General features: G+C 47.8%; 1 protein-coding gene across 1 annotated transcript in view; it reads left to right on the top strand.

The window, feature by feature from the left end:
* Window positions 1-22,917, top strand: part of LOC115088599 (dynein gamma chain, flagellar outer arm-like) — a 535,861-nt gene that overhangs the window by 395,846 nt on the left and 117,098 nt on the right. Inside the window, exons 80-83 of the mRNA XM_029596857.1 lie at window positions 6,006-6,133; window positions 9,561-9,820; window positions 12,100-12,192; window positions 14,313-14,425. Coding sequence (XP_029452717.1) covers window positions 6,006-6,133; window positions 9,561-9,820; window positions 12,100-12,192; window positions 14,313-14,425 — 594 coding nt within the window. The remainder of the gene's footprint in view (window positions 1-6,005; window positions 6,134-9,560; window positions 9,821-12,099; window positions 12,193-14,312; window positions 14,426-22,917) is intronic.

Here is a 22,917-nt window from a genome sequence, read left to right as displayed (position 1 = left end):
CCTCACCAAAATTCCTCAAAAATAGCCCTACCTACCTGGTGGAGCTCCAGTGTTATCATCGGCCACTGCGAGTCAGGAAGAGGCACAAGATCAGTGACCAGATGATGTCATTGGAGCAGGAGCGACCCGCGAAAAAAGATGTGGCTCTTGAAGAGGAGACCAGTGGGGCAACCCAAGTCCACTGATCCAGGAAGAGATGCTGTGGGAGGAATGACCTGGCACGGAGCCCAAGCCCCACCTGCAAAGAAGAAGTACCTTCTGGAGAAGTATGAAGATGGAGGAGGAGGGAGGAAGAGGGAAAAGGGAAGGGAGGGACCCACCAGCTACTCAGCCTCTCAGCCACACCCTATACACACACACATACACCTACCCATCCCCCAGCTGTTCACCCCCACCTCCTGCTGTCCCCTAACCACACAAACCCACTCCACTGCAATCATCCCACAGCCACGCACACAATATCCCCGATCACGCCCTATAGCTACATACACCCACCCTGCACCCTACCACCATATACACACTCTCACTCCCCCCCTCCTGATGGCCTCTCTTCTCCACCCTCACTCTTCTTTTGTTTTTAATTTGTGGTAGGCTTTTGTATAGTTCTTTTTTTTTTGTTATAAACTTGAATCAACCTAAAAATGCTCCTAGAAATATTGTTTGCAATCCTGATAAACACTTATGGCAGGTCCCTTCAAATATACTTAATTTCCTGAAAAATAAACACCTAAATTTGCAGCTTATAAACAGCTAGGGTCCAGAGGCCCTAATTATGAGGTGCTTTCAACAGTTATTATTATTAAGTTATTAAGTAATTATCCCCTTACAAATCTTTACGCCCCACCGTTCTTCTTTTTTCTCTTTCCCAGTTATCCTACCCCTGTTTTTTGTAACTGCTTCCCCTTGCACAAGTTTAGTTCTACTGTTCTATGCACCCCTTGTTTCTATGTAAACCAGCATGATGTGACTTGTTCATGAATGCCGGTATATAAAAAACCTAAATAAATAAAATAAATAAAACCTTTAGCAGCAAAGCAAATACAATGATTTTCTTTATATTTGTCAATATGACATAATTGTCTTAACATTTATTGGAGGCATGATGTAAGTATGTGACATATATTTGAGGATGGCATCAGTTTACTCTAACCTCACCAGGCGTTCCTTCCTTCAGACGACCAAAAAAAAAAACCAAAACTTGAAAAAGCAGCAAAAAGAAGACCTTAGACATTGGAATGAGGTGGACCAACGGGACTATGGCCCAACTAAAATCAGCGCTTCCCACAGTTTCAGCATCTTTGGTCTTGTTGCACAGCATTCAGCTGTCTTCTTAGAATGGCAAGCACCAGGATGACAAACGATCAAAGAATTGAAGTTGATTGGAGAAGACTCAACTACAAAGGGAGATTAGTTTATAGAGTTCGAAATGCAAATAAAGAGGAGGCAGAAATCAAACAAGAACATAACGCAGATAGCAAGGCAACAGTTTGAGAAAATGGAAAGGTTTCATTGCAGAAGAATCAGAAGAGAATGGCGCACTAGTAAAGTAGCAAATGAGATCCAAGATGAAGCAGAGAGTAGATGACAAATGCAGAAAGAATGGGAATAGTAAAAAGAAAACACAAAAAAGGAACAAAGAAAATGTCATAAAAGAAATGAAATGGAAAGACAAAAGGTTTGCAGAGACAGTAATGAACCTCAAGAAAGATTAAAATTAATTAATATAGAAATAAAACTTAAGACACGTGTACATAGATGCGTCGATTTTATAACTTAGGTGCGTATATGCACATATATGCACGCGTTATAAAATCAGCTGTCCATGCATACATGTGCGCATGATTTTATATTGACACATTCATGTGCACATGAATACTGTCTCGAGCGCATAAGTGGGGGCAATTTTAATAGGTATGCGCAGCTTCGCAATAGGCCTTTTCCCAGTTCGCCTCCAGTTTGCCCCAGTAAAGGAGAGGATTTCCTAAACCCCCTAGCTAACTTGCCTCCCTTTTACCCTATTAGTCCCGAGCCTTAAAACCCCATTGACTAGCCTCATTTTTTTTGTTACATACTTACCCACCGTCCATAGCAGAAGTAAACTTATGCAGTAGGGGACCCCTGGCACGCGCTTGTGCGCGTAACTACTTACACTCTGACTTCATGGTGCAGTCCCGGCCCGCTCATTCCCTGCCCAGATCATGCCCACTCCAAGCCCCTTTTTCATGCGTGTACCAGCAGATATGCACGTACCCAGACGGTGTTTAAAATCTGCGCAGCCGTGCCAGGCTGAGTCATGCATGTATCTCACAACTTTGGCACACGTAAGGCTTTTAAAATCGACCAGATACTGGTTAAATGGAATTGTGGCCCATCACTCGTCTCTTCTATCTGTTTAGTTTGCAGAGTAGAAGAGGGAATGTATTTCTTATTTCTGTTTCTCCACTGTTGTACTGCACATAGCCGCTTTCTTGAGGCTTTAGTTTAGTTTATGTTATTAACATGGTTAATCACTTTCATTTTTTTTTCTTCAAAATAGTTTTTATTGGGGAGGAAACATTACCATGCTGTGACAAAAAGAAAAAAGCAAATAAACACACAGTATAAGCAGCACAGACTAAACGGCACAGTAACTTAGGCAGAACAAGTAGCGCCAACAAACATCACACGGAACAGCTGGAAATCTCTATCTCATTACATTTTATCAACTTTTATCCCCATCCCCTGTGTTTTCCCATTTCCCAACTCTATCACTCTCACACCACACTCACACCCCCCTCCAACACAAACCTCCGCAACCCATTCCTCCCCTCTCCGTCCCCCTACCCCCCTACCCAACCCATGGAGACCAGGGCTACGGCCACCCAAAAGTGTAACCACTCTCTCGCAATCCATCTTTAATGTCATCCGGCAATAAGTGAGCACAAGCGATCCAGCAAGCCCCATACACTTTGTCCGGTTTTCGCTTGCCAACCAGAAAGTCCAAACATTCTAACTGTAAGAGGGAAGCCATCCGCAGGAACCACCCTCGAACGGGGGCGACGCATGCGGGTCCACCCACACTGCTAGAATGGTACGGCATGCCAACAAAGCCGCCATTCTACTAAATTTGTCCATCGATCGATTGCAGGTAGCAGAGCACGCTTGCGGGCTAAAGAGTAGAAACTGTCCAGTCGTCGGCTGCTGAACCCCAGTGCATGAAGAAATGATAGCGAAAACATCACTCCAAAATGTTCCTAGAGAGCGGCACTGAAAGAGATGATGCAAAAGTGTTCCCTCTTCCTGGCCGCATTTAATACATAAAGAGGAGTCCGTGAGTCCCACGGACTCACGGACTTATCTTGAACTGACAAACGCCATCGTAATATATTCCATGCAGAATCTTAAATTGGACTTCCCGCAATCCAATATCCGGGACTTGCTTATATAGCGCTGCAAAGCATTGTGCCATGTACTGAGGGGTAAGAGGCGTGGCTAGCACATCAGACCACTTGGCTGCCAAATAACCTAAACGATTATCCTGCTGCACAGTTCGGCACAATTTAATCCATCCAGAGATAGTATTGGCAAGGTTGGCAGTGTCGAACATCTTAGTGACAAACTTCCTCTGCTGCTAAAATCTCTGGTGTCCAGTGTAGAGAAGACAATAGTGCCTGACTTGGAGATACGCAAAAAAATGTTTGTTAGGTACCTGGTAAGTTTGGGCCAACGTATTAAAGTCCATCAGCACATAAGTATCATGGTCATACAAATGACATGCGTAAACAACACCTTTTCAAGCCCAGGTCTGGAACAGAGCGCCACAATCCCTGCCAGGTACAAATCCCACATTTCCAAGAAAAGGTAGCAAGAGGGAGGTGATCCCCTCCATGCCACACTGCCTGCGCACCCATTGCCAAGCGCGAATACATGGGTACATTAATCACTTTCATTTTAATTTTTGTCTGCTTTTTTCTATTTCTAATTACCAGTCACTTATTCTCTAATTGGTAAGGGTCTGTCTTTTATTTGCATGTGACAAGGTGATGTATCCTGCTAACATGCATTTTCATTGTAGGGATTTATCACTGAGTAACATTTCCCTCTGTAGCTACCTGAACAGTTTAAAACTTCCGACATACAATATTTCTTCTTCATACCTGCAGACACAGACAGTATTACATATGCTCAGCAACCTATGACTTATTTATAAGGACATTTCAGTGACTCCAATTATGCATAGATTTAAGCAGCTAGATAGATGCAAAGCTGTGTGTGTGTTCTGTGAAGATCTGTGCACAGCAGAAAAGAGGCATGAAATATAACTGAGGGTGTTGGCATTATAGAATGCATTTTATTTTGTGTTTTCTAAGCCATTTTCAAAGCTTATGTTTTCCTTTTAATATGATGCTGGAATGTGGAATACTCATCCCTCAGGATCCATTTCCAGCCAATGAGGCAGCTCCAAGAACCTGCAGCATTTTTGTTACTAAAGGTTATATGCAACACTTAAAATATCTCTAGACAGCTGGTGGATTTAAAATAATCGTATAATGAACAGAAAAAGAGAAACCTACCCACGCATCTGTTTAAGTTGATAGTGCTGAAGTCCTGAGAAGCACTGGGCTTTTAGACAATGCGTTCTCACTACCAGACAAGCCGATACAGTACAGTGCACTCCGGCTCAAAAAGGTGTGGTTTACGCATGTCATTTGTATGACCATGATACTTATGTGCTGATGGACTTTAATACGTTGGCTGCCAATTACTGCGGGCCCCAATTTGAATAATTGTTTTTTTCTGAATCGCACTCCGATGGAGCGCACTGTTAACCCACGTTTAGACGCGCGTTTTTGACGCGCTAGCTTTACCCCTTATATAGTAAGGGGTAATAGTGCGTCGAAAACGAGCATCCAATCCCCCGAAACTAATAACGCCCGCAACATGCAAATGCATGTTGATGGCCCTATTAGGTATTCCCACGTGATACATAAAGCAAAATGTGCAGCCAAGCCGCACATTTTACTTTCAGAAATTAGCACCTACCCAAAGATAGGCGATATTAAGTCAGAGGTCCCAAAAGTTAAAAATAATTAAAAAAAAAAAAAAATTTAAAATCAGCCTACGGCTCACAGGTTGAAAACCGGACGCTCAATTTTGCCGGCGTCCGGTTTCCGAACCCGTGGCTGTCAGCGGGTTTGAGAGCCGGCAAAATTGAGCATCAGCTGTCAAACTCGCTGACAGCTGCCACTCCTGTCAAAAATGGTGCCGGACATCCAGTGCTCCTACCATGTGACAGGGGCCGGCCAATGGCACGGTTACCCTGTCACATGGTAAGGACAAAGGGCCATCGGCGCCATTTTTATTAGTGGCAGCCGACAGCCCGAGAGCGGGAGATCTCTCCCGGGGCCCACTGGACCACCAGGTAATTTTAAAACATTTTTGGGGGGGTCGGGAGGGTGGTGCAGGCTAAGGGAGCGGTTTTAAAAGGTCGGGGTGGGTTTTTTGTTTATCGGCCGACAGCCCGAGCGCGAGAGAACGCTCCCGGGACCCCCGCTGGACCACCAGGTAATTTTAAAACATTTTTGGGGGGGTCGGGAGAGTGGTGGAGGCTAAGGGAGCGGTTTTAAAGGGTCGGGGTGGGTTTTTTGTTTATCGGATCGGGCGCAGCCGAGAAACAAAACCGCGATCGGACCGGCCAAAAAAAATTGCACGATTTGAACCGGAACCGAACTGATTCCGGTTCCGATTCACATCTCTACTGTTCTGTATATAATAGCATTGTTTCAGTCTGTGCCTGTTCTTGTGCTGCAGTGAGGTTTTGGGACAAGTTTTCTTCTTACTGTGCATTTTAAGCTAAATTTAATTATTCCTTATCTATGAAATCAGTAAAAAGAAATGTGTACGGCAATACAGTTAAAGATACACAAACATTGAACTAAAAACATCACAGGATGGAAAGGAAAATTGCTACTTTAGTGATAGCTGTTTTACTCCCCTTATTGTGCTCCTATTAATCCTCCTATTAGTGTTGCTGAATTGGAAGACGGCCTGCCAGACCAGACTCTGAAGGACGTTGAGGCTTACCTTGGGAAAGCCAGAGAAGGTTCTCAAGGCGTAACTGGTGAAGGCTCCTTGCTTGAAAATGCTGCTCCTTGTAAGTAATTTAGGACAACTTTCAATTTCCGAGATTATGGAGCCTATACGATTAAACTCGCACTAAAATAAAGTTTAGCACACAATGTAGTAAAAAATTGAATGACAGCAGAAAAAGGCCCACGTGGTCCATCCAGTCTGTCAGCAAGATTTTTTTTTTCAGAGTAGTAACTGCCACTCTGTGTAGGTTACCCCAGTTATCACACGTTACTCCTTTTCTTCATCATTTCCATCTTTTAGCCTTTAGGGATCCTCTGTGTTTATCCCATGCCCTTTTCAATTCCCTTGCTGTTCTTCTCTTCAGTACTTCTTCTGGGAGGGCATTCCATGCATCCATCACATTTTCTGTGAAGACATAGTTCCTGACGTTGTTCCTGAATCTACCCCCTTGGAGTTTCATATCATGTACTTGCAAAAAATATAACATGTACATTAAAATACCATTTAAAAAGTCATGCAAAAATATGTAGCATATGCATGATAAAAAAATGTTCTCAATAACATGGTCATGCTGTAATGCAATGTAGCCAGTCCCCCGCTTGTATGGTTATCATCAACCCAGGAGTGCTGCTGGTTCGGGTTCAAGTCCAATTGGGAGGAAAGCTAATCTCCTGGCCCCCAGTACAGTCAGACTCTACTGAATACAACAGAGAGATGTGGTTAGTGCAGTTAGTGTAGCTGGGTTCAAAAAAGGTTTGGATAAGTTCTTGGAGGAGAAGTCCATTAACTGCTATTAATCAAGTTTACTTAGGGAATAGCCACTGCTATTAATTGCATTGCGCGTATCTTATAAAATCCAGCGTACAAAAGTACGCCCGTGCGTACATTTATAAAATCTACCCCAGCATGCGCAAGGGGGTGGACAGTTTTGCAAAATTCACACGGCGACGCATCGCGGCTTTCCCCAGTTCCCTCCCAGTCCACTCTAATTAAGGAGCGGACTGGGAGGGAACTTCCCTACCCCCTACCCATACTCCCTCCCTCTTCCCCTCTTCCCCTGTTTTCCCTGACCCCTTAAAAGATCCTACCTTTTTTTTTTCTTTGTTTAGAACTTATGCACGATCCCCCTGCACAGCAGCAAATGGCCACTGTACCAGCCACCTCCAGCTCTGCCCCGCCCACTGGGCCGCCCCTTTTACGAGGCCCAGCTCGTGTACGCATAAGGAGGGTTACGTGCGCAGCCGGGCCCCTTCTAAAATACACGCGGTGTGCACAAGGCCCGGTCACACACGTAACTCCTGGATTTTACATGCGGGGGAGGGTTTAAAATTCACCCTTAACTCTCAGAAGTCTCCCCAAGTCTTTTGAGTTCCTTTCTCAAACCAACAAATCCTTTTCACCCTTGCTGTTAACAGTTTGCTTGGACAAAGAGATTCTTTGATGCAGCCTTCTGGGACACCGGGGAAACGCCCTTCCCTCTGGACTGATCAATCTTCTAAAAAAGTCTTCTCCAAAATCAACAAAATCTTACTCCTTATCTTCCTTCAAGTCACAAGACCTCACAGGATGAGGCAAGAACCATCCAGAACTCCACTCCCTCTCCTCGCTCTCCAACACACCTCACTACTAAGCATACTCCCCAGAAGTATTTCCCCCCAAAAGGTAGAGTTATAGCAAGGGGAGGAATCCTGAATAATAATAAAAAAAAAAAAAGAAACTCCCACTGCCCATTGCTGGAAAATTACTAGGGATCAAATGTTAGTGACAAAGCATAGCCCCGTCACACACTGAAATCCAAAAATGCATTGGTATAATAGCATGGCCAAGAAATTGACTAAGAGGAAGTTAATTGGTGGGATCACTAAACTGAGCATTCTCAGTTCACTTCTCCACTTGGCTCCTCCCACTGGCTTCCAAAGGGTATTCAATTAAGCCTGGCAGATGGGAGTTCTTTACCAGTTGTGAGGGAAGAAGTGGGGGAGGACCAGCTATACAAACAAGAGTTTTAAGGAATAATCTGCATCTGCTATGTTTAAATATGAGAACTTGCCAATGGAAGAACAATAACAATCTGTGAGAACTGATCATTCCAAGCCTTTGCCATGTTGTCTGATACTCTTCCTAATATAAGACAGCATTTGTTCTTCCTCTAGCACTCTTTTTTTCAAAATTAGAATTAAGTTCCCCAAAATTCCCCAGAAATTTTGTCAGAATTAGAAATGGTCTTGTTGGTACCTTAATAATAATAGTAAAAGTCATTATAATCAACATATAAATAAGAAGGGGCTAGCTGTATTCCTGTAACTCTTTGGCAAAGAGATGTCTACAAGTTGTAATGAAGGACTCCTAGAGTACTTAAAAAGTGGATACACAATTACTTTTATGGTGTGCTGCTTTTGATGCACTAATTTAACGTCATAGCTAAGAACAATTAAGAGTGCCCAGGATTTCTTTATTTTCCATAGAAAACCAAAGACCATTCTGAAATATATTCATTTTCGATTACAATGGCGAAATGTGCTTGCCATGCTAGTCCACTTGGATACATGGAAATAAGGATCAACAAACAAGTTATAGGTGATACCATTTTATTGGACTAATGTAATACATTCCTGACTAGCTTTCCAGAGTTTTGCTTCTTTCATTGCGTCAAAGCTAATGAAAAGATAATCGCCTACATCTTGTTTGTTGACCCTTTCTTTCTACTCCATTAAAATGGGTAATACTGATGCTAATTAATGCTCATTTATTTATTTACTTATTTATATACCATTGTTCTGAATCAATCACAATGGTTTACAAAATAAACATATAAAAGTAAATAAAATCAGATTAAATCATAAATACATAGTCATAATAAGAAAAATAAAAATAATGGTTACATCAGTAATAATAATACATTAAATAAATAATTAAAATCAAATTAAAAAACACATAATAAAAGAGAATTAAAATAATGAAAAAATAAGCCTCAAGTAATCCTCTTCCAGGTCCATCATAAACATTGTGACATTATTCTAATATGCTTGTTTAAAAAGCTGGATCTTCAAATTTTTCTTAAAAACTAAAAAATGCCCTAAGTATGTGCAATCCTCAACCCATGTGCCACCCAGATCTCCAGGGAAGGCAGAGTCCCCTGAACCAGGGCAGTGGCAAAATAATTTTACCTGCACTTCCTCTATCCTTGCCGAATGACCATGGGTAAAGAGCATAAAATCGCAGCAAGGTCCTGTGAGAAAGCAAGCTGTGAACAGATGCCAGCTACTAGAAAACTACATTTTCAAGGTTGTCCCTTACAAAAAGGCATGTAACCAACATTGGGGTATGCTGCAGTCAAAGTGACTGCTTCTGTGGAAATTTGCACAATGCAACATGCAAGGCCAAAAAGAATCTGATACTTTCCATTTCTGTACAAATAATGCTTTCTGTACAATTTGTTACCCTTTCATTGGTGTAAAGCCTGCTTGTGTTTCTTGGGTTACCTGCAGATGCCACACCCCAGTCTATCGCTCCTGCCAAAAAGTTTGTACACCCTGACAATGCACAGACTCGGGATCCAAATAAGGGAGGAATAACCATTGCAGCTGCCAGGTATAGCTCTGAAGATGCAGCTACTCTTGTGGCATTTGTTGTTGCCACCGTGGAGTACACGAGGTTGTGCGAGCCCCTGAAGCGTTGTCTTATAAGAGTGGCAGACCTGGAAAAGGAGAAAGAGGATCGCAACATGAATGAGCAAGCAACACCAAATGTAAGTGAAACCACTACTCAGCTGCCATAGAAAGTGATGACTTCACCAATTCCACTTTTTTCTTCAGGGCACTCCGGTACAGTTTAAATCAGGTGGTCTCAACTAGGGACCTTTTCTTTTTTTCTTGTGAAAGCGCTGATAGCTTCTAAATCCTTTTTTTCCCAACTTCCTACCCCTCCTACTGATGGGTTAGTTTACACCTCATTGTGTGTGTGTGTGTGTGTGTGTATATATATGGGTAGATTTTATAAATTTGCGCGAGCGCGTATTTTTGTTCGAGCGCCAGGTGCGAACAAAAGTACGCTGGATTTTATAAGATACCCGCGTAGCCGCGCATATCTTATAAAATCTGGGGTCGGCGCGCGCAAGGGGGTGCACATTTGTGCAACTTGTGTGCGCCGAGCTCGGCGCGTGCTGCCTGTTCCCTCCGAGGCCGCTCCGAAATTGGAGCGGCCTCAGAGGGAACTTTCTTTCCACCCCCCGCACCTTCCCCTCCCTTCCCCTACCTAACCCATCCCCCCGGCCCTATCTAAACCCCCCCCTACCTTTGTTGGCAGATTTAAGCAGGCGTAAATCTGCGCGCGCCAGCGGGCTGCTGGCGTGTCATCACCCGACCCGGGGGCTGGTCCGGAGGCCTCGACCACGCCCCGGGCTGGCGCCACGCCCCCGGTCCCGCCCGAAACCGCCCCCTTACCCCGGACACGCCCCTGACACGCCCCTCCCCGCCCCTTTTACGAAGCCCCGGGACTTACATGCATCCCGGGGCTGTGTGCGTGCCGGCGCGCAAATGCCCTGCGCACGTAAATCCGGCCAGATTTACGCGTGCAGGGCTTTTAAAATCCGGCCCATATTGTATATATTGTTTTTTTTATTTATTTTCTTATTTGCTTATTTATTTTATTTATATACCACATATCCAGTACAAACTATAAAAGCGGTTTACACTAAATTAAACACCAAAATTTAATACAATCACTGACAAACACACCAAGCCAAAGGCCTGCTGCCATCTAACCACAGTACCAAAGATGGCCGATCAAATTACTGACCAGCCCCCAGATCCCTACCTTGGTCATAACATGCCAAGACAGACCGCAATCCCACACTCCATCTTACAGATTCGTGAGTTCTGTCTCCCAGAGAACAGGTGCGCAAATAAACTAATTTACAGAACTTCACAGAATTAAGTTCTGTTGTCACATGAATAGATAAATCATTCTACAATTTTTGGTGCAACTGATGCAAATGCCTGCCTCGCATAATGAACCAGCCGAAACATTGGAGCCCCCATGGCTGCCAGTTGGGCTGTCTGAGAGACCTAAAGGCATGGCCTAATATCACGATGGAACAATATGCTGTAGGAAACTACCCTAAAATGCACTGGAACAGGTTTTGCTTTGAGTATTCTGACTCAGCTGGCAAAAAGATCGGCCCAGAGACTGAAGAGAGGATCCCTGCACGTGAGCAAAAACCTTGTTTTATTCTGCTGTCCTTTTTTTTCAGTGGACGTAAAGAGCATCACAGTTGGAGTCTATTTTCCTTTCCCTCTATAGTTACCGGTACTTCTGTTTGAACATTTTTTGGTTTGTCAATAATAAGGCTTGTGGTAGGGGTATGACTATCACTGAAGCAGGAGAAGCAGTTGCCTTGGTGTAATCCTTTACGACAGCCTCTCTGCCCAAGACACTAAATCTTGCATGGAAATCTAAAAAAAAAACAATTTCTGGTTGTATACATACAGGATTTACTGGTCTAACCCATGAAACCATAAATAGCAATATAAATCAAAAAGATAGGCAAAGCCTCAAGGCCTTGTGTCTCTTTACTATCCAGATATTTTGCTACATAATGAAGGAGAGACTGTAGGCTTTGGCCCTTGATATTTTGCAGTTTAGTACTGGTCAGCTGTATACTAGCACTATACTGCAATGTAATGGAAGCAAGCAGATAGTCCACAAACCCCACTGGCACTTGTTCATTAGTGTGTATAAAGAGACCCTTGCACATATCTAGAGTTTTATCATGAAGGCTGTTTTGTCTACTTTTTAGCCTTCTAAAATGGCCTTGGAGTGTGCACAGTGAGAGGAGCACCAGCAGAGGGGGATGATGAAGTGGGCAAAATAAAGGCGAGGGGGCAAGGCCTTTCTTGTGGAACAGGCGCACTGAGGGGCCTGGAAAGCACTGTTTTTATGCATTTGTTCACGCGCACCTTTACACATGGCACATTTTTTCCAGTGTCTTGGTGTTGCTTCTGACCAGAAACCTTTGTTTGTTTTCAGGAAGCCGAAAGCGCTGAGGAGGACCTGACGATGCTAATGTCTCCAGAACCAAGTGCACCAGCCGCTGAAGACTTATCCACTCTACAGTCAGAGGTATGAAGACTCAAAACTGGTGCTGCTACAGTCACTAAGGAATGGTACTACAGTTTTTACTCTCCAAGAAGGAAAAAGGAATTAGGCACCATCTTAAAATGCAGATCTTTTTCACTCACGAGGATCCTACAGTTTTTTCTGTCGAATTGGTCAATAATTTTGTTTGTCTGCTGTAATCAGATTTTTCCTGATCAGACACATCATGAAGAACATTATGGGCCAGATTTTATAACATGCGCGCAGGCGTAGATTTGTTTGCGCAACCCAGCGCGAACAAATCTATGCCCGATTTTATAACCATGTTATTAAATCCAGGGTAGGCGCGTGCAGGGGGTGCACAATTGTGCAACCTGTACGCCGAGCTGAGCCGAGCAGCCTGCCTCCATTCCCTCCAAGGCCGCTCTGAAATCGGAGCGGCCTCGGAGGGAACTTTCCTTCCACCCCCCTCCGCACCTTCCCCTCCCTTCCCCTATCTAACCCACCCCAAGGTCTCCAGAAAAGCCACCGGGCCGGGGGATGGAGAGCCGGCGCGTGCAAGTTACGCCTGCCCGGCGTAACCCCCCCCCCCCCCAACCTTTACTGAAGAAGTTACGCGCACTGGCTCTCCATCCCCCGGCCCGGTGGCTGTTCCGGAGGCCTTGGTCCCGCCCCCAGAACGCCCCCGGGCCGGCGCCCCGCCCCCAGAACGCCCAATTTTCAAGCCCCGGGACTTACGCGCGTCCCGGGGCTTGCGCACACCGCCGAGCCTATGCAAGATAGGCTCGGCCCACGCAGGGGGAGGTAGGGGGAGGTTTTTGGGGGTTGCGCGCATATCTTACGCGCACAATCCTTTGAAAATCTACCCCTATATGTTTCCATGTATTTGTTTTTCTGTAAGAACATCTGGTGAAATTTCAGGGACACAAAAGTTTTCATGTTGACTGAGATATAATGCATTTTAAGGTAGACACTAACTCTTTTTTGTTGTGTTGTGCTCCTAGACTTTATTTATTTATTTATTTATAAAAGGTATTATACCACATTATCTGTCAAACAATAAAAGTGGTTTACAATAGTTCACATACATAATGAAAGCAAATAAACCCAAAACAATACATAGCATAAAAGCATAAAAATAATAAAATAATAATAAAAAGCATATAACAACTAGCCTGCTACAAACAGCTCCATACCCATCTTCCACCCCATAATCCCTGATTTCTCAGACCTTATTGATATTACTGCATAATTTTAGAAAATAGATGTGACTTAACCAGCTTTCAAAATCATAAATACTTGCATTCATTTATTCTTTGCACTTGTGAGTGCCATGCTCCAGTATGTCCTCTCTGTTCTGTACACAGAGCAGCAGCATTCCATTCTGCAGCATGAAGATCAGAGCCTGGAACAGAAGTGTTTCTTTGTCTCAGACTTGCTTACTTTAAACAAATCATGAATTATTACCTCTAACTTGACTGTGGTTATGAAAATGCTATTACACACCAGCAAGGCCATTAATTCAAGCGTTATAAAAGTACTGCCTTCAGAAGACTTGTGCCATATACCCCAGCCAGAAGGCACTTGCTAGCTATTCCATGTGTTGCATTATAGGGATGAGGGGGAGCTCTAAGTGTCTTGGAAGTACCTCAGAATGCTGCCCACTGTGATTCTACCAAGACTCATCCTGTAAACTCCTGCTCTGATGTTGCTTAGCATTGATCAGCACATAGATTAATGAAGCAAGTCTGAATAGTACCATGGTCAGAGACAACCACAGAGAGTATCTTTATGGGAAGATAAAGGGCGAGGGAGTTGATAGTCTTGCTATCTCTCCACCTATCCCCATCCCATCTCAGCTCACTAGACAACCTGAGGGTGTCTGTTCCATATGTAAAAATGAAAACGTTGGGAAGCCAGGGTAGGCAGTAAAAATTCCCACTGCCTACCTTGGTTGCCCTATGTGCTCCATAATTCAAGTGAGAAAAGGTTACCTTCTTTATTTCTTCTAAACCAATGCTTTTTTGAAGTTTGCAAAAGTTAAGTATTGGTGTGAAGCTCTAGATACAGCTGAAAAGTTTTGGTGCCGTAGGTCAGGTGGAAGTGGCAGCCTTACACTGAGAACAGGATTTTGGTCATTGCAGGTTCAGCAGCTGCAGGCTCAGTACAACCTTGCCGTTGTTCACAAACACACTCTTGAAGAGGAGCTTTGTTGTCACCAAGAGAGATTACAGGCGGCGCTGGACGTTCTGGAAAGGTCCGCCTCTCAGGGAAATCAAATGAATACCTTTTTGTTGACCAAACAATAGTATCAATATTTCTAAGTATCCGAAGAGATTTCAACAAGCACAACTACTGTTTAAAGCTGTCACTTTTCTTTCCCCAAACTTCTTAGTTATTCTTTGTTTGTTTTTTTTAATTTATAGTTTCCCTGTACGTACCCGGATCAGTCCAGACACCTGGGTTGTGACTCCGCACCAGCAGATGGAGACAGAGCAAAACTTGACGGGCTCCCTACATATAGTAAGGTGCCACCCACAGCCCCTCAGTCTTTCTCTGTCTCCAGCAGATGGGGCAGGTCCACCCACAGTCTCGGGGATCCTTGGTTGTTTTGGCTCGGGGTAGTCAGTCAGGGATCTATTTCGGTTTTTTTCTCTCTAGTCCTAAGTAGTTAGGGCAGTGAGGGTTTGCAAAAAAAAAAAAAAAAAAGAAGAAAGAAGATAAAGCAGAAGATAGAAGTCTCCCGTCGGGGGAGCCTCCCAGGAGGGTTGGAAGGTCCTGAGAGGACCATCCCCTCCAGGTCGAGGCCGCTGCTGAGGGTCGAGGACCCGGCCTGTGCTGGCAGCAGCGTCGGGGGTGACACCGGGGAGCCCGGTTCACTCACCCCCGCTGGAGCTGAAGACTTCAGGACCACGGCTAGCGCCTAAGTAAAAAAAAAAAAAAAAAAAAACAGTAGCGGTTTCTTTCTTTCTGCTGACCTTGCGGCGCCGGCTCTCTCTCCCTTTCGCCGTCGTTTTCGCCGTTCGTGCGGTCGTTTAGCGGGAGGGCGGCGCTGGTTGGGGGGTTCGTTCTTCGCGCGGATGCCGAGAGGGTCAGCGTGTCGCGCGTGCGGCGCTGTGCGCGCGCGTCTCTCCCGAGACGGGGTCTGCTCGAGCTGCGTCTCCGGGGGCGAGGGCTCGTCGGCGGTCGCCCGGGGGGGTCGATCGCGGGGGGCCCGTTCGCCGTCGCGTGCCGGAGGCTCGGAGGCCGCGTCCTTGGATCCGTTCCCGCTTAGCGCGGGAACGGAAGCCATTTTGTGCAGTGTGAGGGACGCCACGAGGAGGGCCCTCCAAGATGGCGCCCAGCCTCCCTCGCTGTCGCCACAGCCCAGGATTTCGGGGGGAGAGCCCCCGGGACCCCGCGGGTCGGGGACCCCGAGTGCTGGGGAGGGTTCCTCCGGATCGGAGGGCTCGTTTTCTGAAGATTTCTCGCTTCTGCTGCAGAAACTCGCAAAGTACAAAAAGTCTCGGCTGAAAGCGGGAAAAGCTTCGGGGGGGAAAAAAGATCATTCCCGGCCCCAGAAGAGAGCCGTTCGGACCCGGGAGGCCCGGGATGGGCCGCGGGAAAAGAGACGGCCGCGTGGTGAACCGCAAGACTCGGAGACGTCGTCTACCGCCTCCTCGGACGAGGACGCGATGCCGGGAGCCCCTGAAGACCAGGAGGGCCCTGATGACGATGGACAGGCCCAACCGGGAGCCGGCAAGGGCCCACAGGCGGCTGAGGGTGATGACCCCAAGGTCGTTCGCCTGTTTCGTAGGGAAGAACTTTATCCCCTTATCCCGACTATCCTGGATGAGATCGGCGTGGATCCTCCACCAGTGGAGTCCCGGCAAGGCGTCAAGATGGATCCGGTGCTGCTGGGCCTGGCGGGTCCTGCGCTGGCGTTCCCTTTTCACTTCTCGGTCACAGATATCTTGTTCCGGGAATGGGATACCCCGGAACTGGGGCTGAAGGTGAGTAAAGCTATGGACAAGCTTTATCCCCTTCCGGAGGATGCTCTGGAATTGCTGCGCCTTCCACGTGTGGACGCGGCGGTGTCAGCGGTGACAAAGAGGTCTACCATTCCCGTTACGGGTGCTACGGCCCTCCGGGATATCCAAGATAGGAAGCTGGAGGTGCAGTTGAAGAAGATCTTCGAGGTGTCCGCACTGGGGGTGCGGGCAGCCATGTGTAGTACTTTTGCACTGCGAGCGGGTCTCCGGTGGGCCCAAGTCCTGCAAGCCAATGCCGACCTCTCCTCCGGGGAGGCTACTCAGGCGGATAACTTGGAAGCGGTGATTGCCTACAGTGCGGATGCGATGCACGATGTGCTCAGAACTTCGGCCAGAGCTATGGTAGCGGCGGTCTCGGCGCGTCGGCTCCTCTGGCTTCGTAACTGGGCTGCGGATGGGGCATCCAAGGCCCACCTGGGGTCGTTACCTTTTAAGGGAAAGCTCCTGTTTGGCAAGCAGCTGGACGACCTGATGCAGTTCGTGAGCGAGAATAAGGCTTTCAAGTTGCCAGAAGATAGACCCAGACCTCGGTCGTCCTTCTCGGCGAGAAACAGATTCCGGTCTAACCGTCGGCAGCGGCCACAGAGAGCGACAGGGTCGGGTCAGTCCTACCGGTCCGGTTCGGCTAGATCATCCTCCTGGTCGCAGTCCTTTCGAGGGAAGAAGTTCAATAGGACCGGTGGACCCTCGTCCGGCTCGGGGTCCAAGTCGGCCCAATGAAACGAGACGGGTCCATTCCTCGTCGCCGCCCGCCCTCGTACCTTACGTGGGTGCGAGGCTCACCCTGTTTTACGAGGCATGGACCAGAATCACTTCCGACCAATGGGTGCTCGCTGTGATAAGAGGCGGTTACGCGTTAGATTTTGTGCGGCTCCCGGTGGACAAGTTCCTCATCTCACCCTGCAAGGCTCTCGTCAAGCGCGCCGCTGTCCGGCACACCCTTCGGCGTCTAGAGGACCTGGGCGCCATTACTCCCGTGCCGCAGGATCAGCAGGGCACGGGAAGGTACTCCATTTATTTCGTGGTCCCAAAGAAGGATGGAGCGTTTCGACCCATCCTCGATCTGAAGGGGGTCAACCGATGCCTGCGGGTGCCGCGGTTCAAGATGGAGACGATCCGCTCGGTGATTGCCGCGGTTCGTCCGGGAGAGTACCTCGCTTCTCTGGACCTCACGGAGGCGTACCTTCACATCGGGATTCAGCCGGCTTATCACCGGTACCTGAGATTCTGCATACTGGGAGGCCATTACCAGTTCAGGGCGCTTCCCTTCGGCCTCGCTACGGCTCCACGCACTTTCACCAAGGTGATGGTGGTGGTGGCTGCTCAGCTCCGGAGGGAAGGGCTGCTGGTGCATCCTTACTTGGACGATTGGCTCATCCGAGCAAAGTCGGAGGCCGGGTGTCGGCAGGCGATTGCCAGGGTCCTCCAACTCTTGCGCTCGCTCGGTTGGGTGGTCAACCTGGCCAAGAGTCATCTGCAGCCTACGCAGCAGTTGGAGTATCTGGGGGCCCTGTTCGACACCGAGAGGGCCATGGTGTCGCTGACTCAGGAGAGAGTGGTCAAGCTACAGCGTCAGGTGCGCCACATTTTGTCCATGCGGTGTCCGCTGGTTTGCGATTACCTGAGGGTCCTGGGTTCCATGGCGTCGACCCTCGCTCTGGTCCCTTGGGCGTTCGCTCACCTGCGACCGTTACAATCAGCGTTACTTTCCCGTTGGAAGCCGGTTTCGGAGGAGTTTTATCTTCCGCTGCCTCTCACGCCCTGTGCCAGGGCCAGTCTGCACTGGTGGCTCTCCCGGGATCATCTGTCCTGCGGGGTGTCTCTGGTCATGCCCACCTGGACGGTAGTGACGACGGATGCCAGTCTACTAGGCTGGGGGGGCGGTCTGCGGAGGCCGCTCGGTCCAAGGACAGTGGTCGAACCAGCAGTCGAGGTGGTCCATCAACCGCTTGGAGACCAGGGCGGTGTCGTTGGCCCTGCAATCGTTTCTCCCGTGGATACGGGGCCAGGCGGTTCGGGTGCTCTCGGACAACGCGACCACGGTGGCGTATATCAATCGTCAAGGGGGCACGAGGAGCCAGCAAGTAGCGGAGGAGGCACGGCGGATCATGATCTGGGCGGAACAACACCTCAGCGGCTTGGCGGCGTCTCACATCGCAGGTGTGGACAACGTGCAGGCGGACTTCCTCAGCCGGCATCGGCTGGATCCAGGCGAGTGGGAGTTACCGGACAGGGCGTTTCGCCTCATCTGTGCCAGGTGGGGAACTCCACGCCTGGACCTGATGGCCACCGCTCAAAACGCAAAGGCCCCTCGGTTCTTCAGCCGTCGGAGGGAGCGGGGCGCAGAAGGAGTCGATGCTCTAGTGCTGCCCTGGCCCACGGACGTGTTGATATATGTGTTTCCCCCGTGGCCTCTGATAGGCAAGGTTCTGCGCCGAATCGAGTTGCATCCGGCGGACGTGATCTTGGTGGCGCCGGAGTGGCCACGGCGCCCGTGGTTCGCGGACCTCATTCAGCTGGCGGCAGAACCTCCACTTCGTTTCCTCGGGGCCGACTCTCTTCTTCGACAGGGTCCCGTCTGTTTGGAGGATGCGGATCACTTTTGTCTCGCGGCATGGCTTTTGAGAGGGCGCGCTTAAGAACTAAGGGGTACTCGGAGGCTGTGATTGCTACCTTGTTGAGGGCTCGTAAACAGTCCACGTCCTTAGCCTATATGAGGGTGTGGACAGTTTTTGAGGACTGGTGTAGTACTCATGCGGTGGATCCTGTACGGCCGCCTGTGCCGGGGGTCCTCGCCTTTCTCCAAGAGGGCCTGTCCAAGGGGCTGGCCTGGAGTACCCTGAAAGTACAGACGGCTGCACTTGGTTGTCTGCGCGGGAAAGTGCGCGGTGTGTCCTTAGCGTGTCATCCGGATGTGGTGCGCTTCCTTCGCGGGGCTAAGCATTTACGCCCTCCGGTGCGGAATCCTTGTCCGTCTTGGAACTTGAATTGCGTGCTCTCGGCGCTTGGGGGAGCACCGTTTGAACCTCTTAAGCGGGCGACGCTGAAAGATCTTACCTTGAAGACCGTGTTTCTGGTAGCCATTGCGTCTGCTCGTCGGGTCTCGGAGCTGCAGGCCTTATCCTGTCGGGAACCGTTTTTGCGTTTCTCGCAGGGCGGAGTTTCCCTGCGGACTGTGCCGTCATTTTTGCCTAAGGTGGTGTCCTCGTTCCACTTAAATCAGTCAGTGGACCTCCCAGGTTTTGAGGTCGGGGACCAGATGGACAAGGGGATGAAAGAGTTGAGGAAGCTCGACGTCCGCAGGGTCCTGTTTCGGTATCTGGAGGTTACGAATTCTTTCCGGATTTCCGACCATCTGTTTGTTCTCTGGTCCGGTCCCCGCCGGGGGTCTGCGGCGTCGCGGGCCACGATTGCGCGTTGGCTCAAAGAGGCTATTAGCTCCGCATATCTGCTGCAGGGTAAAGTGGCGCCTAAGGGGCTTCGTGCTCATTCCACTCGGGCGCAAGCCACGTCCTGGGCCGAGGTGTCTCAGGTGTCCACGCAGGAGATCTGTAGAGCTGCGACGTGGAAGTCCTTACATACTTTCACTAGGCATTACAGACTTGATGTCCAGGCGTCTGAAGCGCCGGGGTTTGGGGCGAGTGTTCTCCGAGCGGGACTCTCTGCTTCCCACCCTCGGTAGTTTGCTCTGGTACATCCCAGGTGTCTGGACTGATCCGGGTACGTACAGGGAAAGGAAAATTAGTTCTTACCTGATAATTTTCGTTCCTGTAGTACCACGGATCAGTCCAGGCTCCCGCCCGTCTGTTTGGTACGATGAACAAAGAGAGAGAGTCCGCTCGCTTGGTTAGTCGTACTGCTATTGTTCCAGTTCTTGGCTTATTGGCTTATTGCCGCTTGCCTCTGGTCTGATGTTTTCGGTTTTCAGCCAGGGGGTGTTTGAATTGGTTAAAATTGTTCTAGTTAGTTAGTCGGGCACTGGTTTGCTTTGACAGTTCGTTCGACTGAGGGGCTGTGGGTGGCACCTTACTATATGTAGGGAGCCCGTCAAGTTTTGCTCTGTCTCCATCTGCTGGTGCGGAGTCACAACCCAGGTGTCTGGACTGATCCGTGGTACTACAGGAACGAAAATTATCAGGTAAGAACTAATTTTCCTTTATTGAATTTTTCACAGTTATTACAATCATGAAAATACATAACTCTCATGCCAAAATATCCCATAAATATCTAGCAAGAATAAACACCATATTATTCATATCTGGCATAGTTATTCTTATATTGATTGGGTGACCATATGATGAGCAGATCTGTGCAGAACTAGTAATAATCAGTGGGCATTAGACTGTGTAGAAGCAACAAAGATGAACCATAAGAGTGGTATTGTGATTATTATGTATGGAAATGCAATCTGAAATGTGATTTGATGATTATTGATGATACTTAAATTTGCAATTATATAAAGAAAGCTACATCTATCCAGAGACTGCCTGGATCAGTGTAATAGTTTGGTGGTGGCAAGGCACATCCAGAAAGACCACAGAGCTCTAGAGAGCTAATATCGGGAGATACGCATGTGGCTGGGCCACATGGGCACTGTGCACATTTTCAAAGCAGCCCGGCCACGTGCGCATCTCCTGATATGCATGGAAGAGCCGGGTTTCAAAAAAGGGGTGAGTGGGGGAGGGCTGGGGCCAGGGTCTGGGCGGAACATGGGCAGGCAGGGACAGCACCAATAGATGTGCTTCTGGTGAAGCTCGCGCCGGCGAAACTTATTGCTGCTCCCGGACTGGGAAGGAACTGGGGAAGGCCTGATCACGTCGCCACGTGCTTCTAACTAAAATCCTCCCCTTGGGCGCGCGAGTCGGCAACTGCCCGCACAGGTTCGTGCCAATAAAAAAATCGGGCATGCATGTGCGTGTGGGTATCGGATTTTATAACATGCATGTGTTGCCACCCGCATGTTATAAAATTGGTACATCCATGTGCGCACACCAGGAACTGCGCACACATGGACGCCCGCGCGCCCCTTTTAAAATTTACCCTTAAGAAGGCCAGATATTCAGATAATGGCCATGATAATGTTATTGGGTATTTAGATTATTGCATAGCTTTCTGGTTAAACATAGAAAGGGAGGGAACTAAATAGGGGATCTCATCTGCTCATCAAGCCAAGATGGTGGTGTACAGAGAAGAAAGACAACAAATAGGGGTAGATTTTAAAAGGAGCACATGCGGCGTACATGTGCGCGTGCTACCCGGCGCGCGCACATGTACGCCCGATTTTATAACATGCGCGCACATGTTATAAAATTTGGGGTCGGTGCACACAAGGGGGTGCACAATTGTGCACCTTGCATGCACCGAGCTGTGCTGCCTTCCCCCATTCCCTTCCCCTAACCTTTCCCCCCTCAGTCCTACTCTAAACCCCCCCCGACCTTTGTCTTACAGTTGCGCGCGCCGGCAGCCTGCCGGCACGCGATCATCCAAAACAGCGGCAATGGCCGCTGTGTCAGAGGCCTCTGGCCCTGCCCCTTTAGTAAAGCCCCGGGGCTTTACGTGCATCGCCGGGCTTTAAAATAGGCCCGGCTTGCATAACCTTTTGAAAATCCAGCCCATACTGTCCTGGATAAGGAATAGTATCTTACAAGTGGCCACTCTTTATGAAAGGCAGCTAGGATATATCCTTAGCAGTGTGGACAGGAATAACTTGACAGACTGGATAGGTCAGCGGTGTTTTTCTGCCGTCATCTACTATCTTACTATGTAATGTAAAGTAATCCAGGAGGCTCTTTAAGTTAAAAATTATCATGAGGCATGGATGCTGTTTAAAAACACCATCTTGGAAACCCAGAAAAATGTATACCATGCATTAGGAAGAAGACCAAGCAAGTGCCAGCATGGTTAAATGGTGCGATGAAAGAGGCTATTAAAGCCAAATGGACTCTTTCAAAAACTAGAGGATAGGTCCAAATGAAGAAAATAGAAAAGAGCTTAAACATTGGCAAGTTACATGTAAAGCATTAATAATGCAGACCAAAAGAGAATTTGAAAAGAAGATTGACAGAGCAAAAAAAAAACAAAATAAAAATGTTTTCAAGTATATTTGAAGCAAGAAGCCTGTGAGGGAGTTGTTGAACCACTAGACAACCAAGGGATAAAAGGGGTATTCAGTAAAGTCAAGGCCATAACAGAAAAATTAAAATAATTCTCTGCTTCAGTCTTTACTGAGGAGAGTATCAGGGAGATACTTTTGCTGAACACATTTTTTGAGGGCAATGAATCAGAAGAACTGAAGCAAAGCACAGTGAACTGGAAAGACATAATTTCTGAACCACGATCCTGTGTTTTAAAACTAGCTCAACACTCAGGTACTAGGAGAGCTTCAGGACAAATAAGGGCCATCTAGTAGTTAGGTATTTACTGGTATACCTCTACATGAGGCCCACCTAGTAACTTGAGGTGAGGTTTAAGTAGTAGTATAGGGGTTAGGGGCCACTTTGATATGCAGCGTGAGACATACGAACAGAACAGTACACTCCTGTGAAGATTTGGAGTGAGGAAACTCACACAAAGATAAGATTTGTACAATGTTCTCTCAACCTAGCTTGATGGACTCTCTACCTGGGTAGATATCAAGGCATCCGGGTCTAGTGTTTATGCGGATTGTCCAAGGTGGCCTTTGTATTAGGATCTGGTATAGTTGTTTCAAGGCAAGCTT

Source organism: Rhinatrema bivittatum, chromosome 3, assembly GCF_901001135.1.
Source record: "Rhinatrema bivittatum chromosome 3, aRhiBiv1.1, whole genome shotgun sequence".
Lineage (NCBI taxonomy): Eukaryota > Metazoa > Chordata > Amphibia > Gymnophiona > Rhinatrematidae > Rhinatrema > Rhinatrema bivittatum.
Note: the sequence above shows the minus strand (reverse complement) of the source record. Positions and strands in the feature narration are given on the sequence as shown.